General features: G+C 49.1%; 1 protein-coding gene across 1 annotated transcript in view; it reads right to left on the reverse strand.

Annotated features, from left to right (window-relative positions):
* WASHC5 (WASH complex subunit 5) overlaps window positions 1-27260 on the reverse strand; it is a 52259-nt gene that overhangs the window by 14766 nt on the left and 10233 nt on the right. Inside the window, exons 9-14 of the mRNA XM_073679875.1 lie at window positions 22534-22705; window positions 21987-22114; window positions 8992-9121; window positions 2495-2607; window positions 495-661; window positions 29-104 (exon numbers count right to left, since the gene is read on the reverse strand). Of these exons, the coding sequence (XP_073535976.1) occupies window positions 29-104; window positions 495-661; window positions 2495-2607; window positions 8992-9121; window positions 21987-22114; window positions 22534-22705 (786 nt within the window). The remainder of the gene's footprint in view (window positions 1-28; window positions 105-494; window positions 662-2494; window positions 2608-8991; window positions 9122-21986; window positions 22115-22533; window positions 22706-27260) is intronic.

Consider the following 27260-nt stretch of genomic DNA (forward strand, 5'->3'; position numbering starts at 1 on the left):
TCAGTATGGAGTAGGGAGGATCTCTTACCTTCAGGAACGTGGCTCGCAGTTTGGTGACCATGGACGGATTGGCTCTGATGCTCTCCTGCATGATTGATGTGAAACTAGTGCAAAGAACATTAATATTTTACACTTGTGCAACAACAAGCAGCCATGTCACAGCAGCTATAGGGGATGAGGAGTTGCACCAGTGCACGAAGGCATAAGGGAGGAAGACCCCAGTATTATTAGTGACACATAGTAGGCGAAGGCCCTGTAGTATTTTGGACTAGGGCCCTGTGGTGTCATGTTTTACCTCAGTGTTACAGTAGACAATGCCACCACCAGGGCTGGATGTACATGGTGCCATGACTTGTTTTCTACTACTTTGCCCATAAGGGCTGCAATGTGGATTCCTTCAATCTAACATGAAAACTGGAGTAGAGTAAAATATTCCACATGTGAACTGCGCTCACAGCAAAATGCGTCCGTCCATCCTGTTAGAAGAGACTGACCTGTCGATGAGCTGCCAGGCGAAGGACAGGTCCCCCACGATCTGCATGGTGATCAGCACCTCTTCTTTGATGTTAATTGTGCGAATCATCTGGTGCAGAAACCTGCGGGTGTCAGCGAGAAACTGACAGACCTGAAGGTTCGTCTCCAGCTGGTGAAACTCTTGAACCTGTAGAAAGTCATAGTGATTATCAGTCACAGAGCCGGGGAAGATGATGAGGATGGGGATGATTCTCTTCTAAGTCTGTATTTTCATGTAAAGAGAAGTATAACTGCGGTCAGGACTCAGAGAAAGCCTGTGAGTGCTGCTCCCACCATCCACTTATAGAGAAAGCCTGCGAGTCCTGTTCACACAGTCCACTTATAGAGAAAGCCTGTGAGTCCTGCTCCCACTGTCCACTTATAGAGAAAGCCTGTGAGTCCTGCTCCCACCATCCACTTATAGAGAAAGCCTGCGAGTCCTGCGTCCCCTGTCCACTTATAGATAAAGTCTGTGAGTCCTGCTTCCACCATCCACTTATAAACAAAGCCTGTGAGTCCTGCTTCCTTCATCCACTTCTACAGAATGTCTGTGAGTCCTGCTTCACCTGTCCAGTTATAGAAAGCCTGTGAGTCCTACTTCACCTGTCCACTTATAGAAAAAGCCGGTGAGTCTTCACCGCCCAATTATAGGAAAAACCTGTGAGTCCTGCTTCCCCCGTCCACGGGGGAAGCAGGACTCACAGGCTCTCTCTATATGTGGACGGGGGAAGCAGGACTCACAGGCTCTCTCTATATGTGGACAGGGGAAGCGGGACTCACAGGCTCTCTCTATATGTGGACAGGGGAAGCAGGACTCACAGGCTCTCTCTATATGTGGACAGGGGAAGCAGGACTCACAGGCTCTCTCTATATGTGGACAGGGGAAGCAGGAGTCACAGGCTCTCTCTATATGTGGACAGGGGAAGCAGGAGTCACAGGCTCTCTCTATATGTGGACACGGGAAGCAGGAGTCACAGGCTCTCTCTATATGTGGACAGGGGAAGCAGGAGTCACAGGCTCTCTCTATATGTGGACAGGGGAAGCAGGACTCACAGGCTCTCTCTATATGTGGACAGGGGAAGCAGGACTCACAGGCTCTCTATATGTGGACAGGGGAAGCAGGACTCACAGTCTCTCTCTATATGTGGACAGGGAAAGCAGGACTCACAGGCTCTCTGTATATGTGGACAGGGGAAGCAGGAGTCACAGGCTCTCTGTATACGTGGACAGGGGAAGCAGGAGTCACAGGCTCTCTGTATACGTGGACAGGGGAAGCAGGAGTCACAGGCTCTCTCTATACATGGACAGGGGAAGCAGGACTCACAGGCTCTCTCTATGTGGACAGGGGAAGCAGGACTCACAGGCTCTCTCTATATGTGGACAGGGGAAGCAGGACTCACAGGCTCTCTGTATACGTGGACAGGGGAAGCAGGAGTCACAGGCTCTCTGTATACGTGGACAGGGGAAGCAGGAGTCACAGGCTCTCTGTATACGTGGACAGGGGAAGCAGGAGTCACAGGCTCTCTGTATACGTGGACAGGGGAAGCAGGACTCACAGGCTCTCTCTATACATGGACAGGGGAAGCAGGACCCACAGGCTCTCTCTATACATGGACAGGGGAAGCAGGACTCACAGGCTCTCTGTATACGTGGACAGGGGAAGCAGGAGTCACAGGCTCTCTGTATACGTGGACAAGGGAAGCAGGAGTCACAGGCTCTCTGTATACGTGGACAGGGGAAGCAGGACTCACAGGCTCTCTCTATACATGGACAGGGGAAGCAGGACCCACAGGCTCTCTCTATACATGGACAGGGGAAGCAGGACCCACAGGCTTTCTCGTTAACACACCTGACTTTTACAGATATGGTAAACAATTGGATCAGCAATGATAACCAGCCGTTGCTGATCAGACTGCCCGATTATGACTATGCATTCATTAATTTGCCAGATATTTGGACAGAGACGTCAGCGAGGTCTCACCTCTTCCAAAGCTTGGATAAGCTGTACTGTCTTCCTCCCCGCTGCCGTGGAGTCATCATAGTTTAAGGACAGGATCTGTTTGGAGATTTCCCGGAACCAGGCCTGCAGGTTTTCTGTGGATAACCGAGAGAAGATCATACGGTGACAGCTAAACCAGCGGATCAGTAATTCTGCAATTCCCTAGTAAACTTTGTGCTTTTACTCATCTCTAATCTTGTGGTCGGTGAATGAAAACCAGAAACAGATACTGGAGGTTTTCTACATTTGTATAAAGTCTCTGGTATCCAGAGAAGACGGATTTTGGTAAGACCTTACCTGTAAAATCCTTTTCAGCGAAGGAAGGAAGGGAGACACAGACATTACTAGTGGGTAGGCGGAGCCCACATAGGATAGAAACACCTCAGATTAAAAAAGAGTGTTGTCCGGCCCCTCCAGCTTGGGCTCCTCCTACTCCAGCTCTCCAGTCCGTACACAAGCTAAGGAAGAGCAAATATCACCAGCGGAGCAACATAACCCCTTCTGAAGAACTTCAGAGAAAAAACAAGAGACAGGTTATGCATATAACAGAAAAACCACACAGTCCCAGGTACTACTCACTGGACCTGACCACTGCGATGAGCTGGCAATGCTGGAACAGAGCCTTAGCGCGCCGACCTCAGCCCAGATAATCGCTATCAGAGAAGGGTCACGCTGCATCTGAAAACACAACAACACACTTCTGCCATGGGAGGGAGCTGTGTCTCCCTTCCTTCCTTCGCTGAAAAGGATTTTACAGGTAAGGTCTTACCAAAATCCGTCTTTCAGCAGCAGATGGAAGGAAGGGAGACACAGACATTACTAGTGGGACGTCCCAAAGCAGTCCAAAAATTAAGGGTGGGAAAAAACCAACAGAGGCAGAATCCCAACAACCTAGAAAAATGCGCAACTAGCGCTAAATACAAGTTAACGATAACTTAAACTACAGCCGCCTGCAGGACCCTACGTCCTAAGGCTGCATCAGCGGAAGCACTGACGTCCACCTTATAAAACTTTGTAAAAGTGTGGACAGAGCGCCAGGTAGCCGCCCGGCAGAGTTGAGCTGCCGAGGCCCCTTGATGAAAAGCCCACGATGAACCCACAGCTCTCGTGGAGTGAGCTCGAATCTTAATTGGACAAGATTCGCCCTTGAGTCGGTAAGCCTCTAAAATGGCCGACCGAATCCATCGAGCTATAGTGTCCTTGGAAGCTCGTTGACCACGCCGACGACCTGCTGGAATCACAAACAGAGAGTCCGATTTCCGAAAACCTTGAGTAATAGACAAATAGAACTTCAAAGCCCGCACTAAATCCAATGAGTGCAAGGCCCGTTCCTTCGCATTCCTCGGTTCCGGACAGAGCGAGGGCAACACAATATCCTGGTTAACATGAAATTGTGACACCACCTTAGGTAGAAAGTCGCCCCGTGTGCGAAGCACCACACGATCCGGGAGAAACTCCAGAAAAGGAGGCGAGCAAGAAAGAGCCGCCAGTTCAGAAACCCTTCTCAAAGAGGTGACTGCCACTAAAAAGGCAACCTTCCAAGAAAGCAAAGAAAGGCTAACGGAGTCCATAGGCTCAAAAGGCCCATGTTGAAGAGCCTCCAAGACCAGATTGAGCCGCCAAGGGGACACAAGCGCCTTCCGCGGCGGAAACTGATGGGTTACCCCGCGAAAAAAGGAACGAACGTCCCTACGCGAGGCGATAGCCTTCCGAAACAGCAAGGACAAAGCAGAAACCTGACCCCTCAGAGTGCTAACTGCCAAACCCTTGTCCAGGCCATACTGCAAAAAGGCCAACAAATTGGGAATGGAAAAAATCCTCGGGTTCCTTGAAGAACCCGAACACCATGAAAAGAAGGCCTCCCAAGTCTTGTGATAGATCCTAGTAGTGGCAGGACCCCTGGCAGCTCGCAGAGTGGCAATGACTTCGGCTGAAAAACCTTGACGAGTCAAGATTTCGGTCTCAAGAGCCACGCCGTCAAACGCAGAGACTTCAGGTCCGGATGACGAACGGGCCCTTGGGTTAACAGGTCCGGGCGAAGAGGGAGAGGAAGTGGAGGCGCAGCCAGAAGCGACACCAGCGTCGAGAACCACGTCCTCCTTGGCCAGTCTGGGGCTACTAACATAGCCGGGACTCTTTCCAGTCTGATCCGACGCAACACCAGAGGAAGTAAGGATATCGGCGGGAACACATAGATTAGCTCGAATTGGTCCCACGGAGCCACCAGAGCATCCACCGCCACAGCCTTCGGGTCCTTGTACCTGGACATGAACGTCGGTAACTTGGTGTTGAACCTTGATGCCATCAAATCCACTTGAGGAGTTCCCCAACGAGAGCACAGCTGTGCAAAAATTTCTGGGTGAAGACTCCATTCTCCGGGATCCACCTTCTCGCGACTGAGGAAGTCCGCCGTGATATTCTGAACTCCCGGAATGTGAATCGCAGAGATGGCTGGCACCTTGGCCTCGGCCCATACCAGGATCCGAGACACTTCCATCATGAGCCTGGAGCTCCTCGTTCCACCTTGATGGTTGATATACGCGACCGCCGTCGCGTTGTCTGTCTGCACTCGGACTGGCAGACCGTTTAAAGGGACCGTCCAGTGTTGGAGGCAAAGGAAAATCGCCCTCAATTCCAGGATGTTGATCGGCAGGACAGACTCTTCCGACGACCATACTCCCTGAATCCAGAGATCGTTCCAGACACCCCCCCAGCCTGACAGGCTGGCATCGGTGGTTATGACCGACCACCTCGGAAGGAGGAAGGACTTCCCCAGGGATAACGCTTCCGGACGTAACCACCATTCTAGAGACTCTCGCACCCTGTGGGAGATGATGACTCTGCGATCCAGCGAAGCCTGTGATCGATCCCAACGGTTCAGAATGAGCATTTGGAGAGTCCTGGAATGAAATTGGGCAAACGGAAGTGCCTCCATTGACGCTACCATCAAACCCAAAAGGCGCATACACCTTCGAAGGGACATTGCTGTCGAAGACTTCATAACCTGTACATGTCGAAGAAGACTTGCTTGCTTGTCTGGAGGCAGGGACACCACTGCTCGTACCGTGTCGAAATGCATCCCCAAAAACAGGATTGACTGCGACGGTTCCAGAGACGACTTCTTCCAATTGACCAGCCACCCGAAGTCCTCCAGGAGCTGAAGGGATAGATTGCGAGCCGTCACCGCCTCCTCCTTTGAGGACGCCACAATCAAAAGGTCGTCCAGGTAGGGAAGAACCGTAACCCCCTGTCTTCGAAGGATCGCCATGAGAGGTGCCAGAATTTTTGTAAAAACTCTGGGCGCCGAGGCCAACCCGAATGGTAGGGCCACAAACTGGAAATGGTCCTGACCTATGGCAAAACGAAGGAAGCGTTGGTGGGCCCTTCCGACGGGAACATGCAAATAAGCGTCGCGAATGTCGATTGACACCAAAAAGTCGTTCTGTGACAGGGCCGCCACAACCGAGCGAAGCGACTCCATGCGGAATTTCCGGGTGCGGACATGCCGATTCAATCTTTTGAGATCCAGAATGGGGCGAAATTTGTCCTCCTTTTTGGGGACCACAAAGAGGTTTGAATAAAACCCTCTTTCCCGGTCCTCCGGTGGAACCGGTACCACCACACCCTTCAGCAGAAGGGAATCGACCTCCTGCCGTAGAGCGGCAACTAGCTCGGGCTCTGACGGAATGCGAGATCGGCAAAACCTGTCCGGGGGTCGAGAAAGAAACTCTATGAAGTAGCCTGCTGACACAACCCGCGTCACCCAGGCGTCCGAAACGCGGGACGCCCAAGTCGATTCGAATTGGAGCAGGCGACCCCCCACTCGAGAGCCCTCCAGTGAAAACCTGGCGTCAGTCCGCCTTAGCAGGCTTTTTGTCAGCTTCCCGCTTGTCTTGACGGAAGCTCTGTTTCCAGGGAGTGCGGGATTTCTGAGAAGCCTTTTTTCCTGAAAAAGAGGGACGACCCGATCCCCAAGAGGGCTGACCGGACCGTCCCCTGGACCGAAAGGGCCGCCGACTACTACCAGCACTAGGCCTGCCCGACGCAGAAGCCACAGTTCTTCGCTGTGGTAAGGCCGCTTCTTTTGCCTTTGCCTTGACAATCAGCTCCGTGAGGTCAGATCCAAATAACTGACCACCCTTGTAAGCTAAAGATAGCAAACCTTGCTTGGAAACCGCGTCCCCGGTCCACTGTCTGAGCCACAGTGCTCTTCTGACTGTGACCGCCGAGGATTGCGCCCTGGACAGCAGTGACGCGGTATCCAAACCTGCATCACTGCCATATCGGGCCGCATCCTCCAACAACTTGAAAAGCCCATCCACCTCGGATAGCGGGGATCCATCCTGCCACGCCGTCCGTAGACGGTCCAACCAGCTTAGGGAAGCTTTACAAGCACACATGGATCCTAGCACCGCTCTGAATCCATGACCCGCGGCCTCGTAGATGGATTTCGCCGCCATCTCCGTTTTTCTGTCCAGCGGATCCTGCAGACTCGCCTTCCCTTTAACAGGCAGTAATGAGGATTTGCTAAGCTGGGATAAAGGGACATCCACTTCAGGAGAAGGAATCCAATTATCAATCAACTCCGTGGAACACGGATACAGCTTCTCCACTGCCCCATTAAGCTCATCCAGAGATGGTAATGCCAAGCGCGACCTATGCGACTCCTGAAACATCCGGGCCGACTTACCAGGACGTCTAGTTACCTCCTCCGGAAACTGTAACGCCTCCCTCATGGCTCCAATAAAAGCCTCTGCACGGCCCAAAAAAAGAGGCAGAGTGCCCCTGCCGATCCTCCTTATCCGAATCGGACATCTCCCCATCTGAGCTTGAAGGGGAACCCTCCATAACAGAGATCTCCGAGTCACTGCGCGGGGATGGCAGTACCGGCCTGTGGCGCTTCCTGCCATGAGAGGATCTAGCTGACACCCAATAACCTAGAAGGTCAGACAGGCCATCAATAGAACGAGTGAGGTGCCTCCATTTTGACCACTGCCCCATCACCGAAACCCCCGACCGCTGCGTTTGACGCCGTCGAGGACTCCTGCGTGTCAGACACGCGAGACTGATCCTGTAGCGGACCTGGGAGACGGTCCGCACCTCCTGGACCCTGATCTGACATGCCCTCACACAGTATATGCAGGTTAAACCTGTCAGTAAGTAGGACAGTGTGGTTTCTTAAAAGAAAGCTGAAGGGTTAAAGCTCTTAAATAGAGAGCTACCCCAGCTGACCCCCAATTAAGGGATAACCGCCTAATAAGGGGTTAATGTCGCAGACTCCCCACAACCTCTGTGAAATGAAAAGGATGTGCGAGCCCCAGACAAAAAAAAGGAACCTCTATATGAGGTAATAGCTGCAGGACAGCACAGTCTGCCACCTTATTGTGCCTCAGAAAGGTGCCCTGCGCTGAGGGGGTGAGGGGTTAAGCTTCTGCCCTGACAGGCAGAAGCGACTCACCCAGCTGGCCGCGGTGCAGTGTTCCTTCGGTCTGTCGGGAGGAGAGGAGAGTGAGGAGCCCGATGGAAGCCGTTCAGTAATGGCCGCCGCACTGTGAGGAGAGAGAAACCGGAAGAGGAGGGGCAGGGGAAAGCGCGCGCTCAGAGCGCTTCCTGCCCGCGAAAGACCGGGAAGGCGCGAAGCCACGCCCCCCGCCGGCTTCAAAAAAAAGCGCGCACGACTCCTCCGCTCTCCGCTCCTGCCCCGCTTCCATGTCCTGCAGGCATCCACCTGCGGACAAAAAAACACAAGTCACCACCTGAATACATGTAGCAGCGGCTGCCGCAGCAGCCGCCGAAGCACTCAAAACACATTAACATGCTGAGTACTCACCCAGCTGAGCGCCACAGGGACCCCCAGGGATTTGTGGCGCTGTGCCCAAGCTTCCCCCCAGGGCGGAGAACGCAGTGACCCCAGATGCGCGGTTTGCGTCCCCGCCAGGGAAGCATCCCTCATCCCCCGGGGCCGGCAGGGTTCTGCAGGGACCTCTCTCAAAGGGTAATGCAGATCCGCCAAGGGAGGGGTGGGGGTCCAGCAGCGCTGAGACCCCTGAGACCTCAAGACCACGGGGGTCCAAGTCTCTGTCCGATAAAAATAAAAAAATTTTCTGAGGAGCTGCTTCCAGCAGCGACCATCCTCTGTGACCTCAAATTTTAGACTGGAGAGCTGGAGTAGGAGGAGCCCAAGCTGGAGGGGCCGGACAACACTCTTTTTTAATCTGAGGTGTTTCTATCCTATGTGGGCTCCGCTTACCCACTAGTAATGACTGTGTCTCCCTTCCTTCCATCTGCTGCTGAAATAAATGTTTTCATGCATTTAGAGCAAGCAGAGGTATTAACAATGGGAGCTGAATATAAAATATATTAGGAAGTTTCAAGACAGGAGTGATATGAGGCCGGCTGGGTCCTGAAGACGGACTATGGTGGTCCGGCAAGGTCTCCCCCCATCCTTCATATGGTCAGTAACTTCAGTGCCTTCATACCGTTCTTCTCCACTCTGGTGAGCGGCTTCACTCCAGAGAAAACATCAGCGAGTTCAGTCATCCGCTCGGAGCCTTCCTTCTTATAGTTCTCCCACTTGCTCTGTTTTTCTGACAACATTTGCTTAAACATCTGAAATTATAAAGAGTACAATGAAGACGTAAAAGAAGAGCGACCATTTAATACCTGGATAAGCTGAAGCCAGCAGCTGCTTTTACTTAGTGGCTTTTCAGTTTGCTTCTTAGCGGTAGGGTCCTGAGTTTTGTGTACGTGACCCACTGTGCAGGATGTGCAGGCAATTCCTTTCACCCCTTAACTCTCCTGTATGAATATATCAATCATGGAGGGAGTCAGGGTGTAAGGAGCAGACTCAGGACGAGAATGCTCCATGCAGGGCAAGTGATGTCTGTGTTATACAGCCGGCATTTACATCAGACAGCATCGATCACAGCTGCTGACCCATTAAATGCCGCTGCACCATCCTGCCCAGGTCACCACAGTAGACCATGAGGTTGGGACTTATACTGCAATACTGCAATAGCAATCGGACAATTGCATGTTTAAGTCCCTTTAAAAAAAAAAAAAAATAAACAATAATAAAAATAAATAATAATAATAAATATATATATATACATATACACACACAAATACAAACACATGCATAGATTTATGTGCACATGTAAATATATGTATGTGTGTATATATATATGTATATATATATATATATATATATATATATGTATGTGTGTATATATATTATATATATATATATATATATATATATATATATTTATGTATGTGTGTATACACACACACACATATATAAGTAAAATGTTGAAAATATTAAGAAAAATTAAAAAATATGAAATTCAGAAACACTTTGATTTTTCCCCCAGTTAAAAATAAAGAAATTTAACTAAAAAAAAGCATATTTGATATTGCTGCATTTGCAAAAATCAGATAAAAAAAAAAAAAATCAAATCGTAAACGTTGTAACAAAAAATAAATAAAAGCCCCAAAATTGCTACAAAGACCAAAAAAAAAAATGCAATAAAAAGTTATGTATCCCAGAATGATGCCATTATAAACCACGGCTTGGCATGCAAAAAAAAACAAGCCCGACTTTGCTCCATCATGAGCAAAATAATAACAAGTCATGGATCTCAGAAGTTGGAGACAAAAACCAAATTTTTTTTTGTTAGCAAAGTTCAGAATTTTATTTAAAGCCAGTAAAATAGTAAAAACAAGTTTGTTATGGTCATAATCACGCTGACCTGGAGAATCGCGCCACTGGGTCAATCATGCTGCAAAATGAATGCTGTAAAAACCAAAGCCAAAAGACGATGGTGGAACGGTTTTGGTTTTCCTCCTCACTTCGAAATTTGTTTCCAATTTTTCAGTACATTATATGGTAAAAAGAACGGCATCGTTCAAAACTGTAACTTGTCCTGCAAAAAACAAGCGCTGGTACGACGATGTCAATAGAAAAAAAGTTATGAGTTCTTGAAAAAGGGGAGGAAAAAAAGCAGAAATGCAAAACAGAAAGGGGGAAAGGAAGTTTTAGGACAAACTCGACCACCTTTCCAAATGTTGATGGAGCCTCTCTCTGTTCTGGCTTAACCCCTTTCTGAAGTTTGACCTAATTGTACGTCATGGTGACCTGGGCCGATTGGACCAATGACGTACTATTGGGTCATGGTCTTTAATGCGGTCTTGCGACCAAAGTCGCTGTGATCGCATTAAATTTCGAGCGCCATCTTACCTCAGGGTAGATGGCGCTGGCATCCCGGGGGGTGTCGCAGCCCCCCCGCACCCATGATCACTTTGATTGGCTGTTCAATTCTGAACAGCCAATCACAGCATTCTCACTGTTTCCGGCAATCAGATTGCCGGAAACAGTGATGTGCAGCCTAGGATCGGTGCTCCTAAGAGCACCGATCCTAGGCTGTTACTAGGAGACCCCAGCCCCGACCCCAAAGCGCTATGATTGGTGCGATCTACAATCACATCGATCGTAGCGTGACCACGCCGTGACAGGGCGGTCATGGAGTGGTGACCAGCTTGTGACCTGCCGGTCGCCGCCCCCTGACTTTGCTGACTGGAGCGATCGATAATGACATCGATCGCTCCAATCAGAGTACCTGAATACAGGTGACAGGGCGGTCACAGGGAGGTGTCACCTCCCTGTGGTGCATGCTCTGCCCCAGCCATCTGATTGGTGACATCGACCGCACCAATCAGACATGGCTGGGGCAGAGCACACATCACATGGGGTCACAGGGAGGTGACACCTCCCTGTGACCGCCCTGTCACCTGTATTCAGGTACTCTGATTGGAGCGATCGATGTCATCATCGATCAATCCAATCAGATTATCTGACCGAGCGGTGACCGGCCTGTGACCTGGCTGTCACCACCCTGTGACCGCAGTGTGACAGAGCGGTCACGTCTGATCTGTGTGTCGCTGGGCCTTGTAGTGCCACAGAATCTTCTGTGACACTACAAGACCATCTTCTCACCTGCTCCAGTCGCTGCTGCTGCTCCGGTCTCCTGGATCTACTGCTCCGGCGTCCTGGGTCTCCTGCTCCTGACCTGCTCCAGAGCCTGCTGAAAGAAGAACAGAGAAGACTTTGGTAAGTCCATCTCTGTTCTCCCCTCATCCACCCCAATCCCACCTCTCCCCTCCCCCCTCTTTTTACACCCCTTCCCACCAGTTTTTTTTTTTTTCGTGCGTCCTGCAGCAGCAGAGCGCTGACCAGTGACTACGTCACTGACCAACGTCCGTGCTAGCTGCTTTTCAGGATTTTTTTGGTCCCTGTTAATTCTCTCGGTTCTAGTCTCTAGCTCCAGCTCCAGTCCTGGTCTCCTGCTCTGTTCTCCAGATCCAGCTCCGGGCCCCGGGATCCTGCTCCGGGCCCCAGTCTCCTGCTCCTGGGTCTTCTGCGCCGTTCCTGCTGCTGAAAGAAGAACAGAGAAGACTTTGGTAAGTCCATCTCTGGTCTCCCCTCATCCACCCCAATTCCCCTCTTCTCACTCCCCCACACATCGGTGCACACATCCAGCAGCCGCTGAGCGTTGATCGGTGACATAGTTCATCGGTGACTCGTGCTCGCTGTTTGCATCACATACAGTAGTTTCTTTTTCCTTTTTTTTCCAGAAAAAAAAGTTCACACCAAGCACACTGACACACACACTCTAAATAAAGTACATAACAAAAAAAAAATGTCCCGCTCATCCTAAACTCGCTATTCAGCGGAGGAGGTATACGCTTTTCTTGCCTCCGACACTGACAGCGAGGAACCCACATTTCTTTATTTTTCCGACTCCTCGTCGTCCTCCTCTTCTTTCTCTTCCTCAGGTGCTCCTGGACCGCCTCGCAGTCGCCCCAGGAGAGAAGATGAACCAGCGCCCCCCACTTGTGACCCCGTATGGACCTCTCCCCCCGAAAACTATGAGCCACTGATTCCTGATTTTGTGACGGAATCAGGAATCAAGTTTGACACCACTGGCATCACATAAATATACTTTTTCAAAGTCTTTTTCTCTGAGGATTTTGTAAACCTCATGGTGGGCCAAACTAATTTGTACGCTCATCAGTTTTTGGAACAAAACCCCCCTTCATCATTTTCTAACTGATCTCCTGTAGATGCAGTAGAAATGATGACGTTTTGGGGCCTGGTCCTTCATATGGGGATCCTGAAGAAGCCAGAAGTTCGGCGATACTGGAGTGTTGACGTTTTGTATAACACTCCAGTGTTCGAATGGTCATGACCCGAACACGTTTCGAGGCCATCCACAAGTTCTTGCATTACCAAGATAATGCTCGGTGTCTTGCACAAGATGACCCCAACTTTGATAGTCTTTTCAAAGTTCGGCCTGTCATCGAACACTTCAACAACAAGTTTGCTGAAGTATACGTGCCCCAAAGGGACATCTGTTTGGATGAGTCCCTAGTTCATTTTAAGGGACGGCTTGGATTCCAGCAGTACCTGCCCAGTAAGAGGGCCAGGTACGGAATCAAGCTATATAAACTTTCTGAGAGTACCTCAGGTTACAAGCACAAGTTTAGAGTTTATGAAGGGAAGGACTCCCGGACTGAACCCCCTGAATGCCCCCCTGTTCTGGGAGTGAGTGGGAAAATTGTGTGGGACTTGGTGCACCCACTGCTGGATAAAGGTTATCACTTCTACGTGGATAACTTTTATACCAGTGTCCCTCTCTTCAAGTCCCTCTCTGCGCGAGGTACCGCAGCCTGCGGTACTGTCCGTAAAAATCAGAAAGGCCTCCCAAAGACGCTAATTGGGCAGCTGCTCAGAAGGGGTGAGAGCAGAGCCCTATGTAGCGACCACCTGCTGGTGGTCAAATACAAGGACAAGAGGGATGTCCTCCTCTTGACCACCATACATGGTGATGGCAGCACCCTCAGCACTGTACGAGGTTCCACTACACAGGTCGTCAAACCAGACTGTGTAGTGGGGTACAACAAGCACAGGGGGGGAGTTGATCTGTCTGATTAAGTCCTCCAGCCGTACAGTTCTTTGAGAAAGGCCAAGGTGTGGTACAAGAAGTTGGCAGTGCACCTTGTACAGTTGGCAATGCACAATGCTTTCCTTCTGTCACAATGTGCAGGCCAGACTTCTGCGTCATACCTTCACTTCCAGGAGACAGTTATCAAGACCCTGATATTTGGCAGTGGTGACGGAGCGGGCCCCAGTAATTCCGGAACTGAAGGACCTCGAATTGTACCAGGCCAGCATTTCCCAGGGGAGATCCCTCAAGTAGCAAAAAAGGTAAGTCACAAAAGAAGTGCAGAGTGTGTTATAAAAGGGGAATATGCAAGGACACCACTTATCAATGCGACACCTGCCCCGACAAACCTGGCCTGTGCATGAAAGAATGCTTCAAAAGGTACCACACATCCATGGACTACTAAATTAATTTCTGACGTATGACAACCTGATGAACACTACAAAACTGACGTACATCAGTTGTGTAGTGTTCATCAGGTTGTCATATGTCAGTTGTGTAGTGTTCGTCAGGTAGTCCTACACAACTGACGTATGACGCTTCATTATAAACTTCCCAAATCAGGTATCAGTTTCAAAAAGGGGGCACTTGTTGGGCATTTCCACTGTTTAGGCCCATCAGGGGCTCTGAGAACGTGACATGACGCCCATCAAAGTCTGCATTCCAAAGCGTCACTCCTTCCCTTCCAAGCCCTGAAGTGCACCCAAACAGTAGTTTTCTCCAACACATGGGGTATCAGCGTACTCAGGAGAAATTGGACAACAGATTTTGAGGTCCGCTTTCTCCTGTTACCCTTGTGAAAAGAGGGATTTTTGGTACTCACCGTAAAATCTCTTTCTTTATCGCTTCATTGGGGGACACAGGACCATGGGTGTATGCTGTTGTCGCTAGGAGGTTGACACTAGGCAAAAAAAGAAAATAGCTCCTCCTCCGCGGTATACACCCGTCTACAGGCACCAAGCTCACCAGTTAGTGGCTAGAGCAGTAGGAGGAACATAAAATAATTAACTATGCAATGCCCAACGGGGCACAACCCTGGAAACTAAATTAGATGCCCAACAGGGCCAACTGGACATATGGCCAAAATCAGGGAGGGTGCTGTGTCCCCCAATGAAGGCTCCAAGAAAGAGATTTTACGGTGAGTACCAAAAATCCCTCTTTCTTTATCGCTTCATTGGGGGACACAGGACCATGGGACGTCCAAAAGCAGTCCCTAGGGTGGGAGAACAAAAGATAGCCACAGACTGACTGCAGGCAACCGCCGCCTGCAGAACCTTCCGTCCAAGACTGGCATCAGCCGAGGAATAAGTGTGGACTTTGTAAAACCTTGAAAAGGTGTGGAGTGAAGACCACGTTGCGGCTTTACAGATCTGAGAAGCTGAAGCTTGATGGCGAACAGCCCAAGAGGCCCCCACCGCCTGGGTGGAGTGAGCCCTTACCTCCGGATGGGGAGGTTTGTCCGAGACGCGATATGCCTCCAAAATGGTCGAACGTATCCAAAGGGTGATGGTTGACTTGGAAGCAGGAAGGCCCCTGTGACGCCCTTCAGGGATAACAAACAGAGCGTCCGAACGCTGAAAGGAAGCCGTTCTAGAAAGGTACACACGTAAGGCTCTGACCGGATCCAGTTTGCGCAGGGATTTCTCCCGTGGGTGCACTGGGGTCAGGCAGAAGGAAGGCAAAACAATGTCCTCATTGATGTGGAAAGAGGAGACTACTTTCAGCAAAAAGGAAGGCACCGGCCTGAGCACTACCTTGTCTTGATGGAAGACCAGAAAGGGTGACCGACATGAGAGGGCTGCGAGCTCTGCAACCCTCCTAATAGAGGTAACAGCCACCAGAAAAGCCACCTTCCAGGAGAGAAGAGAGGCTGAGATGTCCTGAATGGGTTCAAACGGGGGCTGTTGGAGGACGCTTAGGACCATATTAAGGTCCCTTGATTCCACCAGGGGGCGATAAGGCGGCGCCAGGAGAGCCACCCCTTGTAGAAACGTCTTGACCTGAGGACGGGAAGCCAAGTTATGTTGGAATAGAATGGACAAGGCCGAAACTTGGCCCTTGAGATTGCTTAGAGAGAGTCCCGCTTCCAGACCAGACTGAAGAAAGGCCAAAATGGCCGGTAACGAAAAGGACATGGGAGTTAGCTGATCTTTCTCACAGTGACGAAAAAAGGCTCTCCAGGTTCTGTGGTATATGCGCGAGGTTGCGGGTTTTCTGGCACTAATTAGGGTCTGGATGACGTTGTCTGCAAAACCCGCCTTCCTCAAGACTGCGGCCTCAACGGCCATGCCATTAAATTCAGAGAACGAGAACTCTGATGAAGAATAGGCCCCTGAGAGAGGAGGTCCGGACGGTCTGGTAGTCCCCAGGGGGAGTCGACGAGCAGGTTTACTAGATCTGCGTACCAGACTGGTCTGGGCCAATCCAGGGCTACTAGAATTACCGGTACTCCTTCTGTCTTGATCTTTTTGACGACTCGAGGGATGGTAGAGGGGGAAAAAGATATGGCAGCTGGAACTGAGACCATGATATGACTAGCGCGTCTTGAGCGATCGCAAGGGGATCGCGGGACCGGGCTACAAAGGATGGAACCTTGTGGTTTAACCGAGACGCCATGAGGTCGACGTCCGGCGTGCCCCATCGTAAGCAAATCTGATGGAACACCTCGGGATGGAGAGACCATTCTCCTGAGGCAAGGCTCTGTCGACTGAGGAAGTCGGCCGTCCAATTGTCGACCGCCGGAATGTAGACTGCTGAGATTACCGGAACTGTGTTCTCGGCCCAAACTAGCACTCTTGCCACCTCTTTCAAGACGGACTTGCTGCGCGTTCCTCCCTGACGGTTTATGTACGCCACAGCCGTGGCGTTGTTCGATTGTACTCGGACCGGGAACCCTGCAAGAATATCCTGCCAGTGACGCAACGCCAGGTAAATTGCCTTATCTCCAAGATGTTGATCGGTAGGGAGACTTCGTGGGGACTCCACCGGCCCTGCACCGTGTGGTGAAGGAAGACGGCCCCCCAACCGATGAGGCTGGCATCAGTCGGGACCACCTGCCAGCGAAGCGGTAGGAATGACCTCTCGGGTCTGAAGGAAGAGGGGCGAGTCCACCATGTTAATGACCTTCTCACATGAAGAGGTAACCTGATGCGTCGATCTAGAAACGACGGGTTCTTGTCCCATGCCGACAGAAGGACCAGTTGAAGAGGCTGGGTATGGAACTGGGCGAAAGGCACTGCTTCCATAGCTGCCACCATTTTTCCTAAGACACTCATGCATAGGCGAAGAGAGTGTGGACTTGGGTCGGAAAGGTGGTGGATTCCCCGACGGAGAGAGTTTATCTTTTCCCTCGGGAGTAGGACCCGGGCATGGGTCATGTCGAACTGCATCCCTAGGAAGGTTACGCGTTGAGATGGGACCAGGGAGGATTTGTCTGTGTTGATCAGCCAGCCTAACCAAGAGAGCGTGTTCAAGGTGATCTGGAGACTGTGGAGACAGTCCCTGAATGTGGGACCCTTGATCAATAGGTCGTCGAGGTAGGGGATAATTACAATCCCCCTGGCTCGTAGAATGGCCATGACCGTCGCCATTACCTTCGTGAAAACCCTCGGGGCGGAGGCAAGCCTGAAGGGGAGAGAAGTGAACTGATAGTGTGCGTTATGGAAGGCAAATCGAAGGAACTTCTGATGTGGTGCGCAGATTGGGATATGAAGATAAGCATCCTGAATGTCCACTGAACATAGATATTCCTCGGCCTCCATCGAGGCGATTACCGACCTGAGGGACTCCATTCTGAAGTGCCGTACGCGTACCTGTCGGTTTAGTTGTTTGAGGTCTAGGATCGGACGTAGAGAGCTGTCCTTTTTTGGAACAACAAAAAGATTGGAGTAAAAACCGGAAAACTTTTCCTGAAGGGGGACTGGAACTATAACTCCTGAGCGCAGAAGGGAGACAATGGCCTGAAGGAAACCAGGAAGCAGAGATGGATGCGGGGGGCGGGACCTGAGAAATCGCGTTCCTGGCATGGCGTTGAATTCGATCTTGTAGCCGGAGGTCACAATCTCCTTGACCCAGGCGTCTTTTATTACTGAGACCCAAGAGTCTCAGAACAGAAGTAGACAGCCGCCCACCCTGGGAGAAGTCCCAGGTGGGTGTGACCCGTCATGCTGAGGAAAATCTGTTGGATCGTGATTGGGATCCAGAGGGCTTAGAAGAGCGACCCTTTGGGCGCCAGTTGGGAGTGGGCCTAAAGGTAGGCTTAAGTCTCTCTCGCCGTGCTGGGATACGGTCCTGTTGAGAGGAGGGGCCCGGTTGAACGAACTGATGAAAGGACCGGAACTGAAGGGAACGTCTCCTAGGAAAGGAGCGTTTAGGTCTCGGCTGGGGAAGGGAGGTGCTCTTACCCCCAGTGGCATCAGAAATGATCTGGTCTAACTTAGACCCAAACAGCCTGGAGCCTTGAAAAGGGAGATTTGTTAGTGATTTTTTGGAGGCCGGGTCGGCATTCCAAGCCTTCAGCCAATGAATTCTACGTATAGCAATGATATTGCTAGAGACACGGGCTGAACAGGCAGCGGCGTCAAGGGACGCCGTGAGCAGGTATTTCCCTGCGTGGGCGATCTGATCCGCTAGGTCAGCCAGATCGTCAGGGGAAGCCCCCGTTAGGATGCCCAGCCTAAGCTGTTTGGCCCATGCGGAGACTGCCTTTGATACCCAAGTTGAGGCGAAGGAAGGACACAGGGAGGTGCCAGCAGCCTCAAAGGCTGACTTAGCCAAGGCCTCAACCTGACTATCCGTAGCGTCCTTGAGGGAAGAACCGTCTGGAAGGGACAGTGCTGTCTTAGCCGAGAGACGAGAGACAGGAGAATCCACGGATGACTCCGTCCATCTACTGACGAGGTCGTGGTTAAATGGGTATAGCATGTCTAACTGTTTCTTTCCAGTGAAGCGCTTCTCTGGATGCTCCCACTGTTTCTGAAAGACACCGTCAAATTCTGTATGATTATAAAAGGTGCGAGCCGGGCGCTTAATTCTCTTGAAGGAAACGGAGTAGTCCTGAGAAGGGCTCTCGTCCTCTTTAACATGCTGGGTCTGATTGACGGCCGATATAAGGCTGTCAACCAATGTCCTGGATCTTAGAATATTAGTCCGTGTCGGATCCAGAGTCAGAATCTGATGCCGAGTCAGATCCCAGGGCGACCTCTGGGGAAGAGGTGTGAGATGCAGGGAGCAATTTGGAGTCTGGAGAGCTGGAGGATGAGCTTGTGTGAGTCCGTTTTTGAGAACGTGCTCTCAGTCTGCCCTTGGGAAGAGGGGGCAGGGGTGCCTGCGAACCGTCCGTGGGAACGTTTGGAGCACTGGTGGCCGTGGATAGGATGGGCAAGCGTTCTAGGGCCTGAACCAGAGATTGGGATACCTTGGTGAGGTCAGAGACAGACTGGGACATAGCAACAGCCCACTCCGGAGGAGGGAGAGTTACTTCTTCCTGGGCGGCCGGGGGATCTTGGGGAGCCAGCATGGTGGGAGGCTTGCAGGTCGAGATGAAAGCCGTTGTCAGACCCACGGGCCACTTAGTACTGCAAAGAGCACAGGCGTAGTATGTGACTGTGTGAGTGGGACAGATAGAAAACTCCCTGGGTTTGGGCATATGTGCCTGACCAGAAATACTGCAGAGGAGGGAGCCTGTGGGCAGGAAAGGTGTGTGTTGGTGCCAGGGTAGAGCCTACCCAGTCTAGGAATATCCACAGTCCAGTATCCCCCGTCGGAAACTCCGGAGCTGAGCTGAAGGGAGCCGCTGTAGGAGGTGCGGTGCTGAAGCTGGCAGGCAGAGCCAGGGACAGAGAACAGCGTAGAGGGGGGGGGGGGCAGGAGCAGAGCGTGCTGTCCTGAGTGACTTGGGGGAGCAGAGGCTCTGATAGGTGGAAAGAATGGGGGCGGGCTTAGGAAACCAGCTGCTGATAGGTCCCCGGGAGAAGTGTGGGCGTGCCGGAAACATCACAATGCTCCTCGGCCCTAATTGGCCGATTGCCGAAGGGGGCGTATACCCGCTGGTAAAAGGAACACCCTGCCCGAGACGCCCCCCCCCAGACGGAGGAAGCGCGGGCAGATTTGGCGCGCAAAAAAGAGAAGAAGGAGGGAGGGGAGGGGACCGCCATATTGCGGGGAACGCCATGATACAGGGGACGCCATGCTGTGGGGGACGCCATGAAGATGTGAGGAGAGGGGGCGTGGCCAGGGAAGCGCTGCGGTAAGTAAGCTGTCCATATCCAGTGTTCTAGGCCTGGGGGGCTGCAGCTGTAAGGCAGCAGGAGTGCGATGGATTGTACCTTTGTTTGAGGTCCTGATACCTCTTCTTCCTCTCCACCTCTGAGGATGGTCCCAGGAGGTCCTCCGTGGAAATGGGGGGATCCTGGCTCTTCCTCCTTCCCGCACTGACTGTGCTGGACAGTGCAGGAGACGGTGTCAACCCCACAATCTGGGCGAAGGTCACCGCACTGACCACAGTCTCCCTCCCAGGCCGCTCCAAGGAGGGGGCTGGGGTGGGGAATAGGCAAGGACTGGCCACCGGGAATCACCCTGAGACCCCCTGGGGTGACAGGGGATAGGTCCTGCCCAGCGGGTCGGAGAGTGGGCGATGTGGGAAATGCCACACTGCTCTCTCGGTCGCTTGAGAATGGAGATAACAGGGGACGCAGTGTTCCCTGTTAACCCTGAAGAGCTGTATCTGAAAAAGAAAGAACAAGGATTAATAAAACACAACAGGGTTGGATCTGTGAAGATCCAGGTCTACCTCCTACAGACACTAAGCTTAAACTGGTGAGCTTGGTGCCTGTAGACGGGTGTATACTGCGGAGGAGGAGCTATTTTCCTTTTTTTGCATAGTGTCAACCTCCTAGCAACAGCAGCATACACCCATGGTCCTGTGTCCCCCAATGAAGCGATAAAGAAATATTTTTTTCAACATTTTTGTGGAAAAAAAGTTTTTTTTTTATTTTCACAAGTCAACATTATAGTTTTCTGTGAGGCACCTGGGGGTTCAAAGTGCTCACCACACATCTAGATAAATTCACTGTGGGTCTAGTTTCCAAAAAGGGGGCACTTGCTGGGCATTTCCACTGTTTAGGCACATCAGGGGCTCTCCAAACGCGACATGGGGTCCGCTGTCAATTCCAGCAAGTTTTGCATTGAAAACCACAATTGGCGCTCCTTCCCTTCTGAGCCCTGCCGTGCGCCCAAACAATGGCTTTCCCCCACACATGAGGTATCGGCATACTCAGGAGAAATTGCACAACAACTTTTCGGGTCCAATTTCTCCCGGTACCCTCGTGAAAATAAAAATATTGTGGCGAAAAGATCGTTTTTGTGGGAAAAAAAAATAATATTTTTTTTTACGGCTCTGCGTCATAAACTTTTGCAAAACACTTGGGGGTTCAAAGTGCTCACCACACATCTAAATAAGTTCATTAAGGGGTCCAGTTTCCAAAATGGGGTCACTTGTGTGGTGTTTCCACTGTTTAGGCACATCAGGGACTCTCCAAACGCGACATGGGGTCCGCTGTCAATTCCAGCGAGTTTTGCATTGAAAACGCCAATTAATGCTCCTTCCCTTCCGAGCCCTGCCGTGCGCCCAAACAATGGCTTTCCCCCACATATGAGGTATCGGTGTGCTCAGGAGAAATGGCACAACAACTTTTAAGGTCCAATTTCTCCTGGTACCCCTGTGAAAATAAAAAAAATTGGGGTCTAAAATAAAATTTTAGTGAAAAAAAGTTATAGATTCATTTTTTCCTTTCACGTTCAATTAATTGGTGTGAAGCATGTGAAGGGTTAATAAACTTCTTGAATGTGGTTTTGAGCACCTTAAGGAGTTCAGTTTTTAGAATGGTGTCACTTTTGGGTATTTTCTGTCATAAAGAGCCCTCAAAGTGACTTCAAATGTGATGTGGTCCCTAAAAAAATAGTTTTATAAATTTTGTTGTAAAAATTAGAAATCGCTGGTCAACTTTTAACCCTTATAACTTCCTAACAAAAAAATATTTTGGTTCCAAAATTGTGCTGATGTAAAGTAGACATGTGGGAAATGTTATTTATTAACTATTTTGTGTGATATATCTCTCTGATTTAAGGGCATGAAAATTCAAAGTTTGAAAATTGAGAAATTTTCAAAATTTTCGCCAAATTTCCGTTTTTTTCACAAATAAACGCAAGTGATATTGAAGAAATTTTACCACTATCATGAAGTACAATATGTCACGAAAAAAAATCTCAGAATCAGGGGGATCCGTTGAAGCGTTACAGAGTAATTACCTCATAAAGTGACAGTGGTCAGAATTGTAAAAATTGGCCCGGTCATTAACGTGCAAACCACCCTCGGGGGTAAAGGGGTTAAAGAATGGGTTAACAATGGACCTTCCTCCCTGTCACCCGTCTGTCCTAGGGGCACATAGGATATCGCACTGGGAGAACTTTACCTCCTTTAGAAGAAACTCAAACTGGGCCGTGTCGAGCAGCAGCTGGAACAGCACCTTGGGGTTGTACTTGGACTCTGCCAGGACTTGGTCTTTTACTTGTCGGAGCCTCTTATTATTTGGGTCATAAGCTGGGAAAAAAAGCAACATTTAGTTCTCACTTAGTTCCTTCAGATACTAGATATGACGACATGACATGATTGCTGCAGCACGGAAGACAAACACCCTGGGTCGCGCTGGTGCTGGAGCGTCGGGAGGTTTAGCAGGTAAGTAATGACTGCTTTTCTCCTCCTTCCTTGGCCAGTTATCTGTAAATTATGGACAACCCCTTTAAAGCCCTTAGCACTTTACAGCAGCTCCCCAACCTCTATAGATATGTAAATCAGAAGCAGTTCACATAGTATATGTATATATATTTTGTTTTTATACTCACACACACACACTATGAATAAATATATATATATATATATATTTTTAATTAGCTCCTTAGAAATTGTAACTTCCAATAAACAATAAAAAGGGACCACCCTAAGTTATCATGCACAGTTACCCGAGTCTGCAGTGTGCAGCATCAGCCACCGGATGGCGACGTTGCAGTCTCGCAGGCAGTTCAGCAGCTTGGGGATATTATCCAGCACAAACTCCTCTCTCAGGAATCCTTCCTTCAGGAACTGCTGCACTTGTGGGTGCAGACGCTCCGTGATAGCAGCGTATCGACAAGCCTGATGCAGAAAAACAGATCAATGACATGTTACTAAAATATTCACTAGATATCATATAATGAAAACATACATATTCTATCATTAGGTTGATATGGGGGGGGTCTCGCCTGGTATTTATTTCTAACAGCAAAATAATAGATCTGCCAGACACTCTGTATGGGGCTGCTTCAGACTGAATCAGTCTCCTTCACCCTCTGGCAGTTGACAATATACCCCTTTCTTACCTTCCCAACAAAGGAGTCTTCTCAGCTCTACTACCGCACTGCTGCAGGGGCCCTGCTGCTTCCCGGGCTGAAATTTCCATTTCTTACAGCAGTCAGAACCTTTGTCCTGACAAAGGACGCGCCTCATATATAGTATGCTAGCATGCTTAGGAGCCAAATTCACTACATACCGAGCACGTGCCGGCTGTTTAACACAGCAAGCACCTGCCTCTAAATGCAGCAACTGGAGCTCTCTCTGATCGCTGCTGTTTAATTATTTAAATACTGCAAAAAAATCTGTCCGCAATGTAAATGGTGCAATAGTGTGGTGCTATTGTTCCAGGGGTCCAATTCCCACCTCTACCCCCGCGTCCGAATTACAGGCAGCCGAAGGGTTGCCATTGCACCCAGAGGCTTAGTGAAAGCACCCATAGTCACTTTCTTATTGTTCCTATGAAGGCTATGCTTCGTAGGAGATCAGTAATTTTACAATATACTGCAAAACCTAGATATTGCAGTATATAGGACAAGCGTTTAGATTCCAGAGGGGAATGAAAAAAAGTAAGCGTGAAAATGAGTAGAAAAGTAAAATAAAAATATATATAATATAATATATTATATATATATATATATATATATATATATATATACACACAGTACAGACCAAAAGTTTGGACACAACTTCTCATTTAAAGATTTTTCTGTATTTTCATGACTATGAAAATTGTACATTGACACTGAAGGCATCAAAACTATGAATTAACACATGTGGAATTATATACTTAACAAAAAAGTGTGAAACAACTGAAAATATATCTTATATTCTAGGTTCTTCAAAGTAGCCACCTTTTGCTTTGAGGACTGCTTTGCACACTCTTGGCATTCTCTTGATGAGCTTCAAGAGGTAGTCACCGGAAATGGCTTTCACTTCACAGGTGTGCCCTGTCAGGTTTAATAAGTGGGATTTCTTGCCTTATAAATGGGGTTGGGACCATCAGTTGTGTTGTGCAGAAGTCAGGTGGATACACAGCTGATAGTCCTATTGAATAGACTGCTAGAATTTGTATTATGGCAAGAAAAAAGCAGCTAAGTAAAGAAAAACGAGTGGCCATCATTACTTGTAAGACATGAAGGTCAGTCAGTCCGAAAAATTGGGAAAACTTTGAAAGTGTCCCCAAATGCAGTTGTAAAAACCATCAAGCGCTACAAAGAAACTGGCTCACATGAGGACCGCCCCAGGAAAGGAAGACCAAGAGTCACTTTGCTTCTGAGGATAAGTTTATCCGAGTCACCAGCCTCAGAAATCGCAGGTTAACAGCAGCTCAGATTAGAGACCAGGTCAATGCCACACAGAGTTCTAGCAGCAGACACATCTCTTCAACAACTGTTAACTGTGCAGCAAGCCTTCATGGTAAACTAGCTGCTAGGATACCACTGCTAAGGACAGGCAACAAGCAGAAGAGACTTGTTTGGGCTAAAGAACACAAGGAATGGACATTAGACCAGTGGAAATCTGTGCTTTGGTCTGATGAGTCCAAATTTGAGATCTTTGGTTCCAACCACCGTGTCTTTGTGCGACGCAGAAAAGGTGAACGGATGGACTCTACATGCCTGGTTCCCACCGTGAAGCATGGAGGAGGAGGTGTGATGGTGTGGGGGTGCTTTGCTGGTGACACTGTTGGGGATTTATCCAAAATTGAAGGCATACTGAACCAGCATGGCTACCACAGCATCTTGCAGCGGCATGCTATTCCATCCGGTTTGCGTTTAGTTGGACCAGCATTTATTTTTCAACAGGACAATGACCCCAAACACACCTCCAGGCTGTGTAAGGGCTATATGACCAAGAAGGAGAGTGATGGGGTGCTACGCCAGATGACCTGGCCTCCACAGTCACCAGACCTAAACCCAATCGAGATGGTTTGGGGTGAGCTGGACCGCAGAGTGAAGGCAAAAGGGCCAACAAGTGCTAAGCATCTCTGGGAACTCCTTCAAGATTGTTGGAAGACCATTTCCGGTGACTACCTCTTGAAGCTCATCAAGAGAATGCCAAGAGTGTGCAAAGCAGTCATCAAAGCAAAAGGTGGCTACTTTGAAGAACCTAGAATATAAGACATATTTTCAGTTGTTTCACACTTTTTTGTTAAGCATATAATTCCACATGTGTTTATTCATAGTTTTGATGCCTTCAGTGTGAATGTACAATTTTCATAGTCATGAAAATACAGAAAAATCTTTAAATGAGAAGGTGTGTCCAAACTTTTGGTCTGTACTGTATATATATATACAAATTGTTTCTTGAGAGAGGAAGAGGACTTCTTGAACAATAGCAATCCTACAAGTCAATATCGACCTTTTCCATTTGACTTACGATAAAAGCCAAATCAGAATCTCAATTTGCAGACATGATGTTTCAGGGTATGGCCCCTCATCAGTGTAAAGTATGACATCTGATTTGGCTAGTGAGAAGATAAGACTGGGATCTATGGGGTAGGTTTTCTCCTTGTGAAGAGTGACATGCCAGTATGAGGAGACGTGAACACCTTGCTTGCTCCTCTGGGAAATTAAATATAGCGTGCCAGACCTGGCATGTCACTCTCCACAAAGGGTCTGAATACTTATGACCATGTGATATATCAGTTTTTCTACATTTCTGTTTTTTTTCAGTCAAGATGGGGTGCAGAGTGTACTTTAATGAGAAAAAATATGAACTTTTTAGAATTTACCAAATGGCTGCAATGAAACAAAGAGTGAAAATTTTAAAGGGGTCTATGTATATATACAGTACAGACCAAAAGTTTGGACACACCTTCTCATTTAAAGATTTTTCTGTATTTTCAGGACTATGAAAATTGTACATTCACACTGAAGGCATCAAAACTATGAATTAACACATGTGGAATTATATACTTAACAAAAAAAAGTGTGAAACAACTGAAAATATGTCTTATATTCTAGGTTCTTCAAAGTAGCCACCTTTTGCTTTGATGACTGCTTTGCACACTCTTGGCATTCTCTTGATGAGCTTCAAGAGGTAGTCACCGGAAATGGTCTTCCAAGAATCTTGAAGGAGTTCCCAGAGATGCTTAGCACTTGTTGGCCCTTTTGCTTTCACTCTGCGGTCCAGCTCACCCCAAACCATCTCGATTGGGTTCAGGTCTGGTGACTGTGGAGACCAGGTCATCTGGCGTAGCCCCCCATCACTCTCCTTCTTGGTCAAATAGACCTTACAGAGCCTGGAGGTGTGTTTGGGGTCATCGTCCTGTTGAAAAATAAATGATGGTCCAACTAAACGCAAACCGGATGGAATAGCATGCCGCTGCAAGATGTTGTGGTAGCCATGCTGGTTCAGTATGCCTTCAATTTTGAATAAATCCCCAACAGTGACACCAGCAAAGCACCCCCACACCATCACACCTCCTCCTCCATGCTTCACGGTGGGAACCAGGCATGTAGAGTCCATCCGTTCACCTTTTCTGCGTCGCACAAAGACACGGTGGTTGGAACCAAAGATCTCAAATTTGGACTCATCAGACCAAAGCACAGATTTCCACTGGTCTAATGTCCATTCCTTGTGTTCTTTAGCCCAAACAAGTCTCTTCTGCTTGATGCCTGTCCTTAGCAGTGGTTTCCTAGCAGCTATTTTACCATGAAGGCCTGCTGCACAAAGTCTCCTCTTAACAGTTGTTGTAGAGATGTGTCTGCTGCTAGAACTCTGTGTGGCATTGACCTGGTCTCTAATCTGAGCTGATGTTAACCTGCGATTTCTGAGGCTGGTGACTCGGATAAACTTATCCTCAGAAGCAGAGGTGACTCTTGGTCTTCCTTTCCTGGGGCGGTCCTCATGTGAGCCAGTTTCTTTGTAGCGCTTGATGGTTTTTGCAACTGCACTTGGGGACACTTTCAAAGTTTTCCCAATTTTTCACACTGACTGACCTTCATTTCTTAAAGTAATGATGGCCACTCGTTTTTCTTTACTTAGCTGCTTTTTTCTTGCCATAATACAAATTCTAACAGTCTATTCAGTAGGACTATCAGCTGTGTATCCACCTGACTTCTGCACAACACAACTGATGGTCCCAACCCCATTTATAAGGCAAGAAATCCCACTTATTAAACCTGACAGGGCACACCTGTGAAGTGAAAACCATTTCCGGTGACTACCTCTTGAAGCTCATCAAGAGAATGCCAAGAGTGTGCAAAGCAGTCATCAAAGCAAAAGGTGGCTACTTTGAAGAACCTAGAATATAAGACATATTTTCAGTTGTTTCACACTTTTTTGTTAAGTATATAATTCCACATGTGTTAATTCATAGTTTTGATGCCTTCAGTGTGAATGTACAATTTTCATA

This window comes from Phyllobates terribilis, unplaced genomic scaffold, assembly GCF_046119375.1.
Source record: "Phyllobates terribilis strain yellow unplaced genomic scaffold, ASM4611937v1 Scaffold_4__5_contigs__length_816908805, whole genome shotgun sequence".
Taxonomy (NCBI): domain Eukaryota; kingdom Metazoa; phylum Chordata; class Amphibia; order Anura; family Dendrobatidae; genus Phyllobates; species Phyllobates terribilis.